The sequence below is a fragment of the Chaetura pelagica genome, unplaced genomic scaffold, assembly GCF_000747805.2.
Source record: "Chaetura pelagica isolate M959 unplaced genomic scaffold, ChaPel_1.0 scaffold405, whole genome shotgun sequence".
NCBI lineage: Eukaryota > Metazoa > Chordata > Aves > Apodiformes > Apodidae > Chaetura > Chaetura pelagica.
This window is the reverse complement of record NW_009953489.1, coordinates 4,621,307-4,636,403: the sequence shown is the minus strand read 5'-3', so window position 1 is coordinate 4,636,403 and position 15,097 is coordinate 4,621,307. Positions and strand designations below refer to the sequence as shown.

The 15,097-nt window shown below is 41.4% G+C and overlaps 1 protein-coding gene across 1 annotated transcript in view; it reads right to left on the bottom strand.

The window, feature by feature from the left end:
- AK8 (adenylate kinase 8) overlaps positions 1 to 14,893 on the bottom strand; it is an 81,304-nt gene extending 66,411 nt beyond the window's left edge. Inside the window, exons 1-5 of the mRNA XM_009998976.1 lie at positions 14,729 to 14,893; positions 13,111 to 13,195; positions 9,158 to 9,207; positions 8,343 to 8,456; positions 2,903 to 2,971 (exon numbers count right to left, since the gene is read on the bottom strand). Coding sequence (XP_009997278.1) covers positions 2,903 to 2,971; positions 8,343 to 8,456; positions 9,158 to 9,207; positions 13,111 to 13,195; positions 14,729 to 14,893 — 483 coding nt within the window. The remainder of the gene's footprint in view (positions 1 to 2,902; positions 2,972 to 8,342; positions 8,457 to 9,157; positions 9,208 to 13,110; positions 13,196 to 14,728) is intronic.
- Between the last annotated feature and the right edge of the window lie 204 nt (positions 14,894 to 15,097).

The window sequence follows — 15,097 nt, the reverse complement described above, 5'->3', positions numbered from 1 at the left end:
TGAACTGCTTCATGCCCATCAGAAGTAATTCTGCCACTATCTGTGTCAATCCCTGGCCTAACCTTAGTTTCTAAATGGTCCTAAGACACAAGCAAGGCTGCTCAGCTCTGCCTCTCACAAATCTACCATGTAGCAACCTCTTCACCAGCCTTCCCCAGTTCTCCCAATTCCCTTCCCAACACCAGCAGCCAGAGGGGCTGTAGCCAACATGTACTAACCCTGTAAGATGAAAACTCTTCGTATCAGCTTCCCAAGTCCCAGGTTCTAACAGAATGTTTGCAATAAGTTTTCTGTGTGTGCTGGAAGACCTACCTGCCTGATCCCTCAGATCCCTCACAGCCCTCACTACATTTGTATTAGAAGAACACACAACCCAGAGTCTCAGCAGAGCTGTTGATCAATAAAAATGTTCTCCTTGGAGGATGCCTGTGACATCTATAAACCTGTGAGTGTCAAAACAATGGCACAAAAAAAATCCTGTGTTCCTACTGCCAGTGGGATGAAAGCTGTACAATTAATGCCAAGCCAATGACACCACAAGGAGAAATAAAACAAACAGCTGGTGGTACCATGGTCCAACACACTGCTCCTAATCTATTAGCAGTCTCAGACAAAAAAGAGCTGACTCATGCTTTGAGAGAAATGCCAGAAATCTGTCCAACAAAGTGCAAAATCCACAGCATTAATTCTATTTCCTATCACATGAGGAAAAAAATGGAATCAAAATGCACAGCTCCCCTTTCAAATGGAAAAGACATACAGAGAGTGAGGAGCTTTCAGTGACCACAAATGGCTACCTATGAAAAGATTTTTAACAACCACAACAACTTTGAAAACCCAACTATGTGGTTTTTCTATAAACAGCTGAAACCTTAACTGGACCAACAACATCCACCCCATTCTTGCTGCATGTCAAGAAAGGTTTATAAAGGGTATTTTTTCCCCCTTGGAACACACCCAGCACTGATTCAGTGGTGCTGGTGATAACAACAGGGACAGAAAATGCAGGCAAGACACTAAGCAGCTGTTGGAAATTTAACCATCTTGTCACCTTGCTCAGAGTTCACCTGACCTAATACTTAAAATAATTGTCACTGAGAGCTCCTTCCCTTGATATGAGAGCCATACCAACAATTATAGACAGCATGGGGCAAAATAGCACCGAGTGGATGCAGCCTGTGGAGGGCACTGGGGTTTGCTTACACACTGATGGTAAAACTCACTTCAACAATCTCACAACCACTACTGGAAAAATGAGGTGCTGAAAACACACCTTCTGTTAATCAGGCAAAGAGACTGATGTCCTCTAGCAACCCTCTCGGGCAGAACAATTGAAGAGATTACATCTCCAGCTATTCATTACCACCCTGATCAGGTTATCCTCCCCCCACCTCATCCTCTGTAATTGACCATCTGATCCGGCTCAGCCAGGGCAGGGCCAGGGAGAGCCCTTCCACCAGGGCCTTAAGCCAAGAGAGTTAACTTTGCACTGAAGTACACAAGGGCTTCTTTGACAATCATTCCCATTGTCTGAGTCCTAAAAGACAAAACATTGAATCAGAGTCAGAACATTTTTTCAGCCCTTGTTAGTTCTGTTGCTTTTTCTCTGCACCTACAGACATCTCTGTGCTGCAGAATTGCCATCCTAAAAACTACAAGACAACGGCCCAACCCCCAAGATGACTTTGTTTTATATTGATGACAGGATCCAAGCTGCAGATCACTGCAAACTAAAATCAGAGAGAGAAAAGCACAAGACGTAAGTTTTCCAGCATATGTAGTTTCTTTCAGTGCCCAATGCTGAGACACTTTAGGAAGCAATTTTCACACTTCAATGCAAAGTTTATTACCACCCGTGCTCTGTTCAACCAACAGGGTAGGTAAGGGTGATGTTGAGAAGCAACAGATTTCAATAAAACTATGAGCCTTAAGTTATCTCTGTGAGGTCAGGAAGCACCAGTCACACCCTGACCCAAAGATGTGGCTGGGACAGGTCTGAAAACACCATGTATCTGAAAAAAAGCTGCTTAGTCCTTCATCAACATAACACCTCCTTTGGACTGGACCCTTTCCTCTCAAGAAATGCACCACATCATGTGCAGTCTGGATTTTGGCACTGCTTAGAAACAGGGTTTTATCCATTAGATTAGTATGTCTTTTAAAAATAATCCCTTCTAATGGGCTGACTCAATAAACCATAACATCTACTGGAGATTTTAAAGGAAACACATGAAAGAGATTTTGCTTTCCTTGAGTGCAGACATTAATTTCAACCAGTATTAATCTACTTCAGTTCTCTTCTGGTTAAAAGTCTCTACTTATATTAAGGCAGAGCACATGGGGCAGGAGGGGGGAGGCCACACGACTGTGAATACAGCCAAGCCTAAAATTCAGTTGCCTCTTTGTATAAACCAGCAGTGAACCTGCTCATTATTACTCAGAAGAGAATATATTTAAATGCAGTTTTTTCATCAAATGGGAAGCAGAAAAAAAATACACCATGAGAAACAAAGAAAATTGCTGTGAATAACATCAGATTCTCTTCCCCATTCTCCTCCACAAGAGTTAAAAATCTCGACGTATTGATTTTTATATATTTTCTGTTTATCTGTTTTGTCCACTAGAATTCTGCCAGTTGCCCCAGGCAAGCAACAAAGCTCTGCTTGTTCAGCCTTTGATCATCTCTGTGCTGGAAGATTAGCATATGCACACTCTCATCCTCCCCTTTATCCTGTTAATAAAGCTCCAAACTCCCTCTGCTGATGTTCAAGAAAGCAACCAGCTCCCGAGCCCCGGGTGATTTGCCCCCATTCCCTCCTCTGCTCAGGACTCAGAATGCTAACTACTCTGCACGAGTTGTCTAAGTGCTTATCCCACCGGCCCTCTGAGGAGCAATTCTTACTTGTTTGATGCAGTCCACGTTTGACAGACGTTTCTGGATCAGATTGGCCCAAAGCTCATTGGGAATTTCCTAAAGAAAGAGCAACAACAACAACAACAAACAAACAAAAAAGGCTGAATATTCACAATTGAGTTCAAAAGGAATCTGAGCATGCAGGCATAGTGTGGTTAAAGGTGAACTGAGATGTCTTCTTCAAAATAACTAACTCAAGCTGTGCCAGGCCCAAGTCATTAACATATCACAGAATTAATAAAGGCACAAAAATCAGCTTTCAAGGTAAGCTGAACATGAGCCTACATCCATGCCTTGTGCACAGGAAGGTGGGAGCTATGCCAGGTTCTGTGCACTAACACACACCTTGGACATCAGGCTCCTTCAGAACATCAGACCCACAAGTACCTGACCCACCACTGTCAGTGGACTCAGCATCAACCCTCTGACCAGCTCTCCTGAGAGACCAGCAGGGTCTCAAGCAACAGAGCAAGTAACAGAGAGAGTCTGATTTCATAGTTTGTCATGAGGTTTGTTTCATGGTTTCAACTAACTTTCACTCTTTCACCACCCAGAGAGTTGATTGAAAGTACATTCTAATGGTAAAGTTTGTTTCTTTTTAAACTCAGGACCATGAAATGGGATTGAAAGTGTATGTGCCAAGATTTTTAGAAGTGCTGTTTCTTTCTGTGACTGTAACTTTCCCCACATCTAGAGATGTTTTGGAAGACACTATTTGCTACCAGAGCAAAGTTCCTGTACAGATTTAGCAGGTTTTTACCCCCATGACAGCTCTTCCATGATGACATTAGATTCCTGACAAGAAATCAACAATACCCTTCCTTCCTTCTTGTAAGAATTTTCTCCACTATCTTGTTAATTCAGGCCTTAATTCTATGCTGAACTTGGTTGAACAAACTCTGTTTTAGACAGTTAAACTTGACAAAGTCTAAACCTTTGGCCAGAGCAGCTTTTAATTGTTTGCCTAAATGCTTTGATGAGACACGTTTATTTTGGTAAAATGAATATTCAGAAAAAATTCTGCAGTCATATTCTCTACTTCCCAAGCCAAAAAAAATACTTAATGATGGTAGACTGACTCTTTATTCCACACAATTCCATATACTGTGGATTACCATCCCTTTTTTTCCCTCTAACCAAACAGCCTGAAGGGCATAAAGCCAGGGAAAGAAAAAAAAAGAGTATTTCTGTAGGTTTCCTTTATGCTAAAGGCTGCAGATAATACAATGAAAATGTGGCTGAATTTGTGAAAAGGTTTCATAACCATCTTTTCCATTTTATCACAAAATAATTTGAGCAGGAGAAACACAAGGCACTTTAAAGAAGCACTTCCCAAACCACAGAGACCAGTCCTCAGCTGGAGGAATGGACAAGGTGGCTCAGTCAGGTGGTGGTTTTCTTGTCTTGTTTCTCTCTGCTGTCCCCAGTTCTCAGTGCCTCCCCTAATATCAGTCATCCACAAGCAGGTAAAAGAGAAAAAGGGAAAGAAATTGCTGTGTTTCTTGAAAGTCAGTAGGTCCCAGAGGGTGGCTCATCAGAGCCTCCTGCAGCCTCTCCCTGCTGGAGCCTGGCTCTGTGGCTTTGAGCCTGTCACCTTCCAAAGGTGCCTCATGCTGCTCCCAGGAACAGTCCGTGTCCTTCTCACTGCTTTGATGTGTCATGTCAAGACAGGCTGGTGACTGCTGGGGGTCCACTCTGCTAAGCCTTGCCAAACCAATTTAAACCAAAATTGTACTAGCTCCTTCCAGTGCAGTAGCATTCCTTGGGTCTCTTTTTTGAGGGGGTTTATTGCAGAAAAGCAATCAAGGACACGCACGTGAGGATCTCAGTGGTTCAGTCCTTCTGCTCTTTGTGGCTCCACTCCAGTCTCATTTCCTGGTCAGTTTTCCTCCCACTGAGCAGTGCCCTACAAAATCATTTTTTCAATAGGCTGCTTGTAGAACACTTAATAATTCGACTAGAAATCATCACATTTGATACATATCAGCCCATTTATAATTTCTCAATCCTTAACACTCATAGAAATGTATCAAGAGCCTGGTGGATGGGACTTCACCTTTCAGCAGTTTGCAGGGAAGGACACGGAGACACACACAGTCCATAACTGCACAACTGAACCTCATTCCAGGCGCCCTGAGCCTGTCCCAACATCCAAGGCAGCCAGTGGAAAGACCTTTAGCTTGAATTGTTTAAACCTCCCCAAAACCAGGGTGTCTCAGCCCATGCACAACTGGTTTAACCACTATTTCCACGCTGCTGAAAAACTCTCTCATGCCTGATTCATTTTGAACATTCCATGGTATTTCAGGGACAGCACATTCCACCTGACATGCCTGATCTACTCAGACTTCTGGTTTTGCAATCTTTTCATAAAACTGCTACACTTTTTGCTGCTGGGGAGGGGGGAGCACTTCCCCTAGCCATTCCCATGGGAAGTTTTGGATATATTTACCCTGAAAACAGCTACAGCAAAAAAAAATATAAATGTTGCACTTCACAGAGAAGTTAAGTTTGAAGAAATCTGGTTTAGTATGTTGACAATCATGAATGTTTAGATTTAGCTGGTTCAGATAAATACAAATGAAAGCCTGGGGGTGGTTTATATATACACAAGACTGGAACACCTCCTATTTGTTCCTTCATAGTAGCTTGTCCTGAAATAAATTAGAATTATGAACGTGAATAGATGAGGACACCAAGTTTTCTATTACATTTCTTCAAAAAGAGCACAGGGATACGATGCAACTGTAGTTTGAAGCCCTTATGTAGTATGCAAACACCTTCAGTGCAGTTTAGTGCAGCATGAAGAGCAACACCCATCCCACAAGCCCACAATTACCACAGTTGTTTCAACTTCTTTTTTTATCCAGTTAACAGGAAAAGTGAAATATGCAACAGCTCATCATTAGGCTTCACTATAGGAAAAATCTGAAGGTGCTTCCTATTAACAGTATCATAACTAGAGATGAGGGAATCATTTGCAATGATTTATGCAAAAAATCTAGCCCCTTTTTCTCTTCATGGAATATTTATTGAGAGCTTGTGGTTCTTCCAATTTATTGAATATTCAAAAATGTTTGACTTCTTTTTGGAAGATTTCCACATGCAGAATGATCACATTTTGCTTTCAGTGTCAATATTTAAAATCCACTACCTGAGCTGTGCTCATTAATAAGTGGCCAAGTGTGTGTCAGGGAACAACTCCATGTCCAGCTTTAAAAATTGAGCTGCAGAGAATAATGACACATTTTAAATACACCTCCCATTAATTCCTGTGCCAGGGGAACTCAAATGCTTTAGCATTCACTGAAAATGAAGACAACAGAGATTAAATATATGAACAAACATGTGGAACTTTTTGTAGTGTTTGTCCAGAGCTGGTAACCTTGGTCTACTGACCTAAAAATGAACGACCTTTGGCACTGGGGTTAATTTAGCCACAGTAACCTTATACCCATGAAACATTAAATTGGGTTAGATGATCTTCACACCAGCCTTTCAAAACCAGTCTTAGTTCCTGCTTTTCCTCTTTCCATTTATTAAATTGCTTTGGCCAAGACTAGACCATTGGAATGCCCTGACTGTATCAGACAGTATAAACAGCTATTGTTCTGCTCCCACATAGACATTCAAACCCTCTGAGTGCTGATGGATTTTGTGTATAACTGGAGGAGTCAAGTTCACCCCTTGCTTTAGAAGAACTAGGGGGTCAGTTACAGCAAAAGTAGATTTATCCAGCAGGCATGAATCAGTAAGGGAAAATACAGCTCTTGAGATGACAATTTGGCTACCTTTTAAGCCAGTTAAAGCTTGCAGGGATTTAGAGGAAACAAGGATTTCTCCTCTGAGTTTAAGGAGTTACATTTGAAAAAGCAAACTCAGAAAAGAACAAAAGAAATTATTCAGTGAAAATGTTCTTCTAGGATCTAACATCTCAAAAGCAAAGGCAAACTGCACAGTACAAACCACCACCAGATCCAGCTCTTCAGGCACTCCCCAGTACCTGATTAGCCTTGACATTTTTGACTTTCATCTTCCACACCATCCATCTTTTTAAATCAGATAAGCCCAAAAGGACACCCTTGAAAGTGCATCTGTATAGTCTGAAATATGTTAATAATTACAGTAATTAAACCAAAGGGAATTTTTGTTTTAAATTCTCCCCCTCTATGTTGAAATGTATGAATCTAGCAAAACAATCTTTAATAATTAGAAAAAAAAATATTTCAAAGTACATATTCTTGATAAGAATAATTTTATATCACCCCAGCAAAAGCAAATCTTTTTGCCAATAAGTTCAGTGAGCTCAATAAGCTCTTTCCTTTCCTCTCAGATCTTTAAGTATATTACTCCAGGCATCTCCAAACTTCATTCACTAATTCAATGTAACAAACACCACCATTTTCAGCCTAATTTTGTAAGGAAAAAAAAAAATCATGTTTGTATCACACCATCAATCATCTCAGCTAATTAAGAATCTGTTGGCCAACTGCAATCAAATTTAGTGTGGAATTCTCACAGGTGAGAAGTTGCTTCAATTTTTGTGAAAATAGGTGATGAGGGAGAAAAGATAAGATGCTTCTGTGCATTCTGGATGTTCTTTCAACAGATTTTTCCAGTCTACTTGTCAATAGTCTTTTAAATAACAACACAGTTAACATTGATCAACTCATCCTGTGGTGATCTGGAAAGAATGTTCTTTGGACCAACTCCTTTGAACATTAACTGTGAGGCCCACAATGAAGAATTAATGTGTTTAAAGACCTGTATTTAGCAAACTGGGTACTTGGAGTTGGGTGAAGCACATCAACCCAAGAAGAAATGATTCCCTGAGTCAGCTGCTGTTGCCTCAGCTCCTAAGCTTCTAGAGTGTTCAGTGCCAGGCTGGATTGTCACACTCCTGAGTGAAGGCACCAAGTTATTTGTATACACTACAGAGAAATCATGCACAACTAAGTAGCACTGCCAGATCAAAAAAAAAGTTCTTTGCATATTTTCCAGAGCATTTGGTGCTGAAGGAGACTTCAGAGATTAATGCTTATTTTATTGAGATTACTAAACATGCTCAAGCAGAAGATGATTTGTTTAATGATATAATGAACCAGTCTTTAAATTGTATTGTGCATAGCTGGACTTCTCTCAATTCTGTTGCTCATGTCTAAGGTTAATGTTCCAAGACCTCCATTACTTCTCACTGTCTTCCTCTCCTGCCCTCAGTCCATCCCCTGATACATTTTTGTTGATGTTTTCCTATCTAGCAGAGTTTACCCTTCTCCTCTGCAAGGCCCTACACACCAACCTACAAACCACCACAGACATAGGAGCATTTACTCTGATCTGCTCAACTCAGAGCAGTGGAAATCATGGGAATGCCACATAATTCCTTTTCTGTGACATGAGAAATCCTATTATTAACCCTCTTACACACCTCATTTCTTTCTTTATAGGCCTTTGCTTCCTTTACCAGCGCTGATATTCCCTTGGTTAACAAAGTCTCCCGAGACACACGGATGGCACCCAGATGTTTACAAAGCCACCTTGCCTGAGGGAAGTAGAGGAAAAAAACCCAAAAAAACACAGGTTAAAATATTTGGAAAGAAAATGAGGCTTTTTCCAGAAGGCTGCAGGAAGACAGACAGCATTTCCTAGCCTTCCATTTCAGTAAACTGTGTGTGTAACTTGGAGCAGGTTCTTATGAAGATGTTTGAGAGTCTACAGCTTTGAAGAAAGTCTTTTTCAGCTCCTGTACTCTGACAGGGACTGGAGAGAAGAAAGCACCTTCATCCCTGGCTTGCACACCACCATCCCCTGCAGCTCCTCTGGGCACTTATCTCTGTGGTTCAAACACAACTCTGACATTTTCAATCAAGTGGTACCTGCAGGCACAACACACAACTGGGCCATGGAAATGGAGCAATCCAGAAGATGGGAACTCCACAAACACCTCATTATGGCACTGCTCCTCTGTTAAATAGGTCTGCTAAAAATCTGGGAAAGCCAGGCAGGCAGACTCCTGCCACATTGCAGCAGCAGCACGGCCGCTGTTGAGGGAGCTCTCACAGTGCCCACTCCAACCCTTCCACTAACCTGCAGTGTGTTATCCAGGTGCATCCCTTAGGAATGTCACCCCTCAGCTTGGCTGGTGCAATTCAGACAATTATTTTCTCAAAACAACATTCTCACAAGTGCTCAGTGGGAAGTCCAAAGTGTGCAGCACCCCAAGGCTGAAGGTAACATACTCACAACTGTAGTTTTTCCTGAAGCAGGTGGACCCAGTACACAAACTCTTGGAGCTATGAAAAAAGAACATGTGAATGTCAAGATAAAGAGCAGCAAAAAGCCCAACCGGTTTCCTGCTATTCCCACTATTGCATTGCAGTGTAACCACAATGGAACAGGCAGTTACAAACCTGCCTGAATGGAGATTTCAGGCAGTGGTGAAAAAAGGGAACGAGGATGGTTTAGTGGGTGAACCAGAGCATCAGATCCAAATATTTCCTTATTTGAGATTGACTTTTATTCCCAAAACATTGATTTAGACCTACCACATTCTGTGATGAAAAAAATATTGTGGCCTGTACATGCAGAACAAGATTATTGAAAAGTGACCCTGATCATAACCATAGAATGGTTGAGATTGGGTGGGACTTCTGGAGATCACCTTTTCTCTCATCCCCCCTACACAGCATGGGAGTAAAGATACTTTCTACTTTAGCAAAGATTTTGGCTCTCATCACAAATAATGCCATTTCACTTTTTAGTTTCATCTCCATAGGTTGTGTCAGGGTTCAGAGCAGGCTTAGATATTGCAAAATTCAGCACTTTCTTTATTTCTGACAGTGACCTTCAGGTTTTTCAGTCATCATTACAAGTAAATTTCTTCATCTCTCTATCTTGTGTTTCTCTAGCTCTTGTCCCCTCTCCTTTCCCTGAGGGAGCAAGGTGGGAAAAACCCACCCCAGTTTGAAGGCACTCTTGATGTGATGCACACAGACAACACCACAGGCATTCCCCTTTCAGGCTTCACTGGGCATGAATTAGAGGCAACACAAACACAGGAAAACAGAGGAACTCTTAGGAAAGTGTTTGGGACTTTTCCCATTAACACATCCTGGGGTGCAATCCCTCCTGCTCCCATTTTTTATTAACATATTTGATGGGGTTTTTTCCCCTTCACCTCAGGGAAAAAAAACAACAACACCAAACCAACCACCAAAAAAAGACCATAGACAGAAGGGACCAATGAGTATTTACTGGGAGTAACATTGGTCAAAACAAAGATCTTCTCACCCAAAAACCTCTTCAGCTCTTGATAACTAAGGGAGATAAAGTATCTTGTGGCAGCAGACAGGGAAGGATGTGAACTGTATTTTTATGAGGCCTTCCATGCACTTACACTTATTGGGCAGGTGCAATTTTTACACAGACATGAAACCCAAATTAGAGATTCATCTTTACAAAGTTATCTGACTTGGAAGGTTTAAGAGAAAACTCCCCCCTCGTTGCTTCTTGCTAGTGCAACAGAACTAGTACACAATGTAGAAAAATACTTTAAAAGGATACATCAGCTGTTTTTATCACCTAATTTCTTTCAAATGTAATGTGATTAAATCCTAGGGTCTTTTTCTTTTTTTTAAACTAACACCTTGAAACTCCAGCCCGGTACTTAGGAATTATTTATAAACAGCGTCATAAAAGAGTGCTCGGGTGCCAACACTAATCAACTTCTTCAAACCACTTCAAAGCAAATCAAAAAACCTTTCCATCCACAGATCCTTTTGAGGTTTAACTAGGAGCATGATTTAAAATTCACAAGAAAACCCTTAGGTATTGAAGCTTTAATACACAGCTTTCTTGGACAAACGTTTGATAAAAAACGAAACATACCATTATATACACCATATCATGCTTTAATATTGCCCAGGGCTACTGTAAATGCTCACTTTGTACTAAATCTGGTTTTCTCTCTGCTTAGTGGCTGGCAGCAGATGGGGCAGTGGAATTCACTGATTTACTCATTTGCACACTTGTAAGGCTCCTTATAACGTTCTCCCAAAACATAAGACACGAGGGCACCACCAGGACACTGCTCTGTGTCATGTTTAACCCCTCCAAGCAGCAGAGTCATTATTTAACACTGCAGGACTAAACCAGCAGCTAAATGAAGCCAGAAGAATGTAGAAAAATCCTTTTTGCTTCAGTAACAAATCACATTACATGTTTATTCTTAATGGGATGTTATAGGACTGACTCTTCCAAGGAAAGTAAGATTTAGTATTCAAGGATTATTTTACTAATAACAAAATGAATCCTGGAACATCACAAAACAATACCTGGATTCACTGAGCTCCATTTAAGTCCACGAAATTCTACAACTAGTATTAACACAAGAACATTTGCTTGGCTTGTAAGAGAAACCCTTTGTCACACAGGAAAAACACATTTGTGATGAACACTTGCTGAACTTTTTTTACCTTTCTTCTTTACGTTTCTACTCCTGGAAAGGAAGAACTCACAGAAATGCCACTTGGACCCTGAAACCTTTTATTATTATTATTATTAGCACAATCCAAGATACAATGGAGAAAACAAGCATCTTTGTATAGGAAAGAGTTCTCAGTCTTGATAGGTTCTTTTAAGGTTCTGAGAAGGAGCACAGGACAGAACAGCAGAGTTCTTAAGCACCAACATATTTGACCTACAGATCTAAGGCAGCTGGAAGCTACAATCATAATTAGACTTGTTCATGTTTTTAAGAGTACTTTAGATCCTATTATTAATTAAAAAGGTTTTCCAGCTTCACACCTGGAGGAGATGCAATGCTGCTTTGCTACACATCTCTGTTTGAAATTTTCTCCAGGGCTAAAACTGTCTAGCAAGGCAAGATCATGAAAATTCATCACTTTACTGATGGCTCTAATAAGGGTTGGTTTGTTTTTTTTTTCTTCAAAATAGTCAGCACCTTCCACCATGATCAAAAAGTAAAATCAACTCTGCTACAGATTTGTTACATTCTTTGCCATATAATTTATTCTTAAAACAACATTTAGGCTTTAATTTTAATTGGAGTTCCTTCCCTTTTGTAAGAGGTTTTTCCAGCCCAAAAGCAGTCAGTGCTTTTCCTTTGACAAGCAACTGCTGTAGTTCTATCTTTAGCCTCTAAGAACCAAAGTCATGGAATGGAAACCTGCCTGGTTCTGCTCAGATAATTCTGTGGGGCTTAAGGACAAATGTTAGCTCAATGTGAAGAAATGTGACCAACATTCTATCAAACCACACGAAATCCTTCCACATATTTTTCCACGGCTCTATAAAACCAGGCTGATTACTCATGCTGCCTGCATCAGAAAAAGGCTGGACACAATTTGCAGGATTTGATTTCTTTTTTTTTAGAAGTATATTTAGCAGCATTTCAATCAACATCCATCTGATCCCAACCACCAAGAGCTCACAGCACCTCTGGTGATAATGATTTCCTTGATGCTGCAGCAGAACTTTCATAATGGTTTACTATGGTTTTAAAGAAACATCAAAGCCACATGACACCAGCCATCCCTGACAGCTCATGCAGAACAGAAATTATAGTTCAGTTGTGCATATCCAAATATAATCTGCCTAAGGGTGAACAGTTTGTAAATCAAATAATTTGATGGAGTGTACATGCTTTTGTTGTGCAGAAGAGAGACTTCCTCTTCAATTTACCAGGTTCTGTTACACATAGAGGGAGGCACTGCTCACTGCTCCCTCAGCTGAGATGCCACTGAGCAGTGGAACTCATTAACAGCAGCTAGTAACAAACTAATCAAAAAAAACCAGAGAATCTGCCAGCCCAGGTAGAATAGGAAACCAAATTTACACCTGACAAAAGGAGTAATTAGCGAGCTTAAAGACAACAGGAAATATCAGATGGGGCACAGAACGCATTAATAATTGATACACTAGAACTCTTTGTTATTCCCTTAGAGGGTTTCATTGTTATAAACTGTTAAAGTGCATTTTTTATTAGATTACCCACTAAAAGAAAAAGAAATTAAAAGCATCTCACCTATAACTATTCCAAAATGCTCACCTTTTTCTTTCCTCCCCCCCCCAGACACAGCCTAAAAACTTTTCTCCACCATTTGCCAACTGAAGAGCTTTCAACCAGCTGTTCACAAATAAGGAATTGAACTATTTATGTCTCAGTTTTCACTTACCATCATCGTTGTGTTGCTTTAAATGGTCTATCATAAACTCAATGGGATCATTTGGCTTATGAATTAATAGTTCTTTAAGCATGTTCTGAAAATAAATAGGACAGAGTCAGAGGAAAATTGAACACAGCTTTGGCAGCCACGATACATTTAATTTTTACAGCAAGGCTACAATGAGCATCTGCAAGGGTTTATAAATGCTTGTTTGTTTTTCTGAAGGCCCCTTTCGAAGACAAAAAGTGAGACTATGAAACCGATTTTAGAGGCTGAAGAATTGAAATAAAGCAGAGTCAGAAAATTGCTAATTAAAAAAAAAATCACCTCTTTGCTTTAGCTTGTTTATGATGCAAGCACCAGAAAGGCTTGGCTGAGCAGGCAGGTGTCAGCAGTGGTTGAATCAGCATTGACATAAAAAACAGAAAAGGAGTTTTGAAAACAAAGTCAACTCCAAACAGTATCTCTGCAGGGCAAGTTCAACTGCCCCTGATTTCAGTGAGGGTTGGAGCTTTACAGGCAGAGGACGGAACAACACTGAGAAGCACCAACTCCACAGATTTTCCTACAAGACATTTCAGCACAGCCAAGAATTCTGTAATTCAAACTAAACATCAAACAGCAACTAATGTTCTAACTGTGATTACCTACTGAAATAGGACATCTGGTTCTAAAAATCCGTCATAACACCTTAATATTTGCAAGTACATTCTATAAAGTCTCTATATTCCATAAAATTTCATATTCTAACCAACTGATTGCCTTTTATTGGAGTAGCTTATTTTCCTTTTCCACTTCATTAGGATAATTAAAACACTCCATTTTGTGTATAAACTGTTTCACATGCAAGTTCTGATGTTTCAAGTCTGGGCAGCACATACCATAAAGCATAAAATTTGATTGGGTTTTTTAGGTTGTTTTTTTTTAATTTGAAGGTTATGTAAAAATTATTACTTTCCAGCAACACTGAAACTGAAAATAATCTGAATCGAGCACAACAATCAGCTTTAAAAAGAACAAACCTAGAGAAATCTAGCAAATATCTGCAATTCAAGATTGTTCAGGCTGGCAATGATGGATACTTTTCACTACTCGGTGCCCAAATCCTACCAGCATTTCCATCCCTCCTTCCCTTTTCTCCTGTTTCATTTCCCACCAGTTAATTCCTGGGGGAAGTTCAGGGTTTGGGTCTCAGGGTTTGGGTTTCACCTGGTGGGTTTTGTCAGTGTTTCAGCTCAGAGCAGCCATTTGGAGCTGGGTTTGTGGCTGCAGCTGTGGCTGCTACAACAGAACCGAAGCACGAAAAGAAAACAAACACCGAGTCAATCCCACCAGCGTTTCATGCAGCACAAGGAGCTGCAGCCGCACTCGATGCAAAGCACAAGGTTTCCCGCAAAAAAACCTCGCATATTCTGCCACTGGTGACGCTAAATGGCCTTGAAGTTACATGAAGGGAAAAAAAAAGGAGGGGGTAAGGGGGAGGAAAAGAAAGAAAAACGAGCATTTGTGTGTTTTCCTCTGAGATTTGAGAAAGTAAAAAAGGCTTCATAACCAACCCGCGCCACGAGCGCTCAGCACCAGCAGCAGAGGGTTCAGCCCCTCACACAAACCTCCCCATGCTCCTCACAAGGGCTTTATTCCCGGACTTCCAGACCACCCCACGCCTTTCCCAGAGGCGGGGAAGCCCCGAGGCCCGGGGGTGGCAGAGCCCTCGGGGCTGCAGGTCCCGGCCCTGCCCCGGGACGGGCACAACCTCCCGCTCGGTTTGCCTGGGATGGATTCGTTCCCGCATCCTCCTCCTCCGCCTCCCCGCCTCCCCCCGTGAACCCTCCTAATTGACGGGATGGTATTAAAATCAGCTCAGTAATTAAGCCCCGGGCCGGTGCACGTGCCCTGCGGCGGGGACACCGGGTGAAACGGCCGCGGCGCTGCCCCCGGGCCGGGCTCGGGCCTCCCCCCGGCCCTGAGGGAACCGGGCACCCCGGGACCAGGCCGG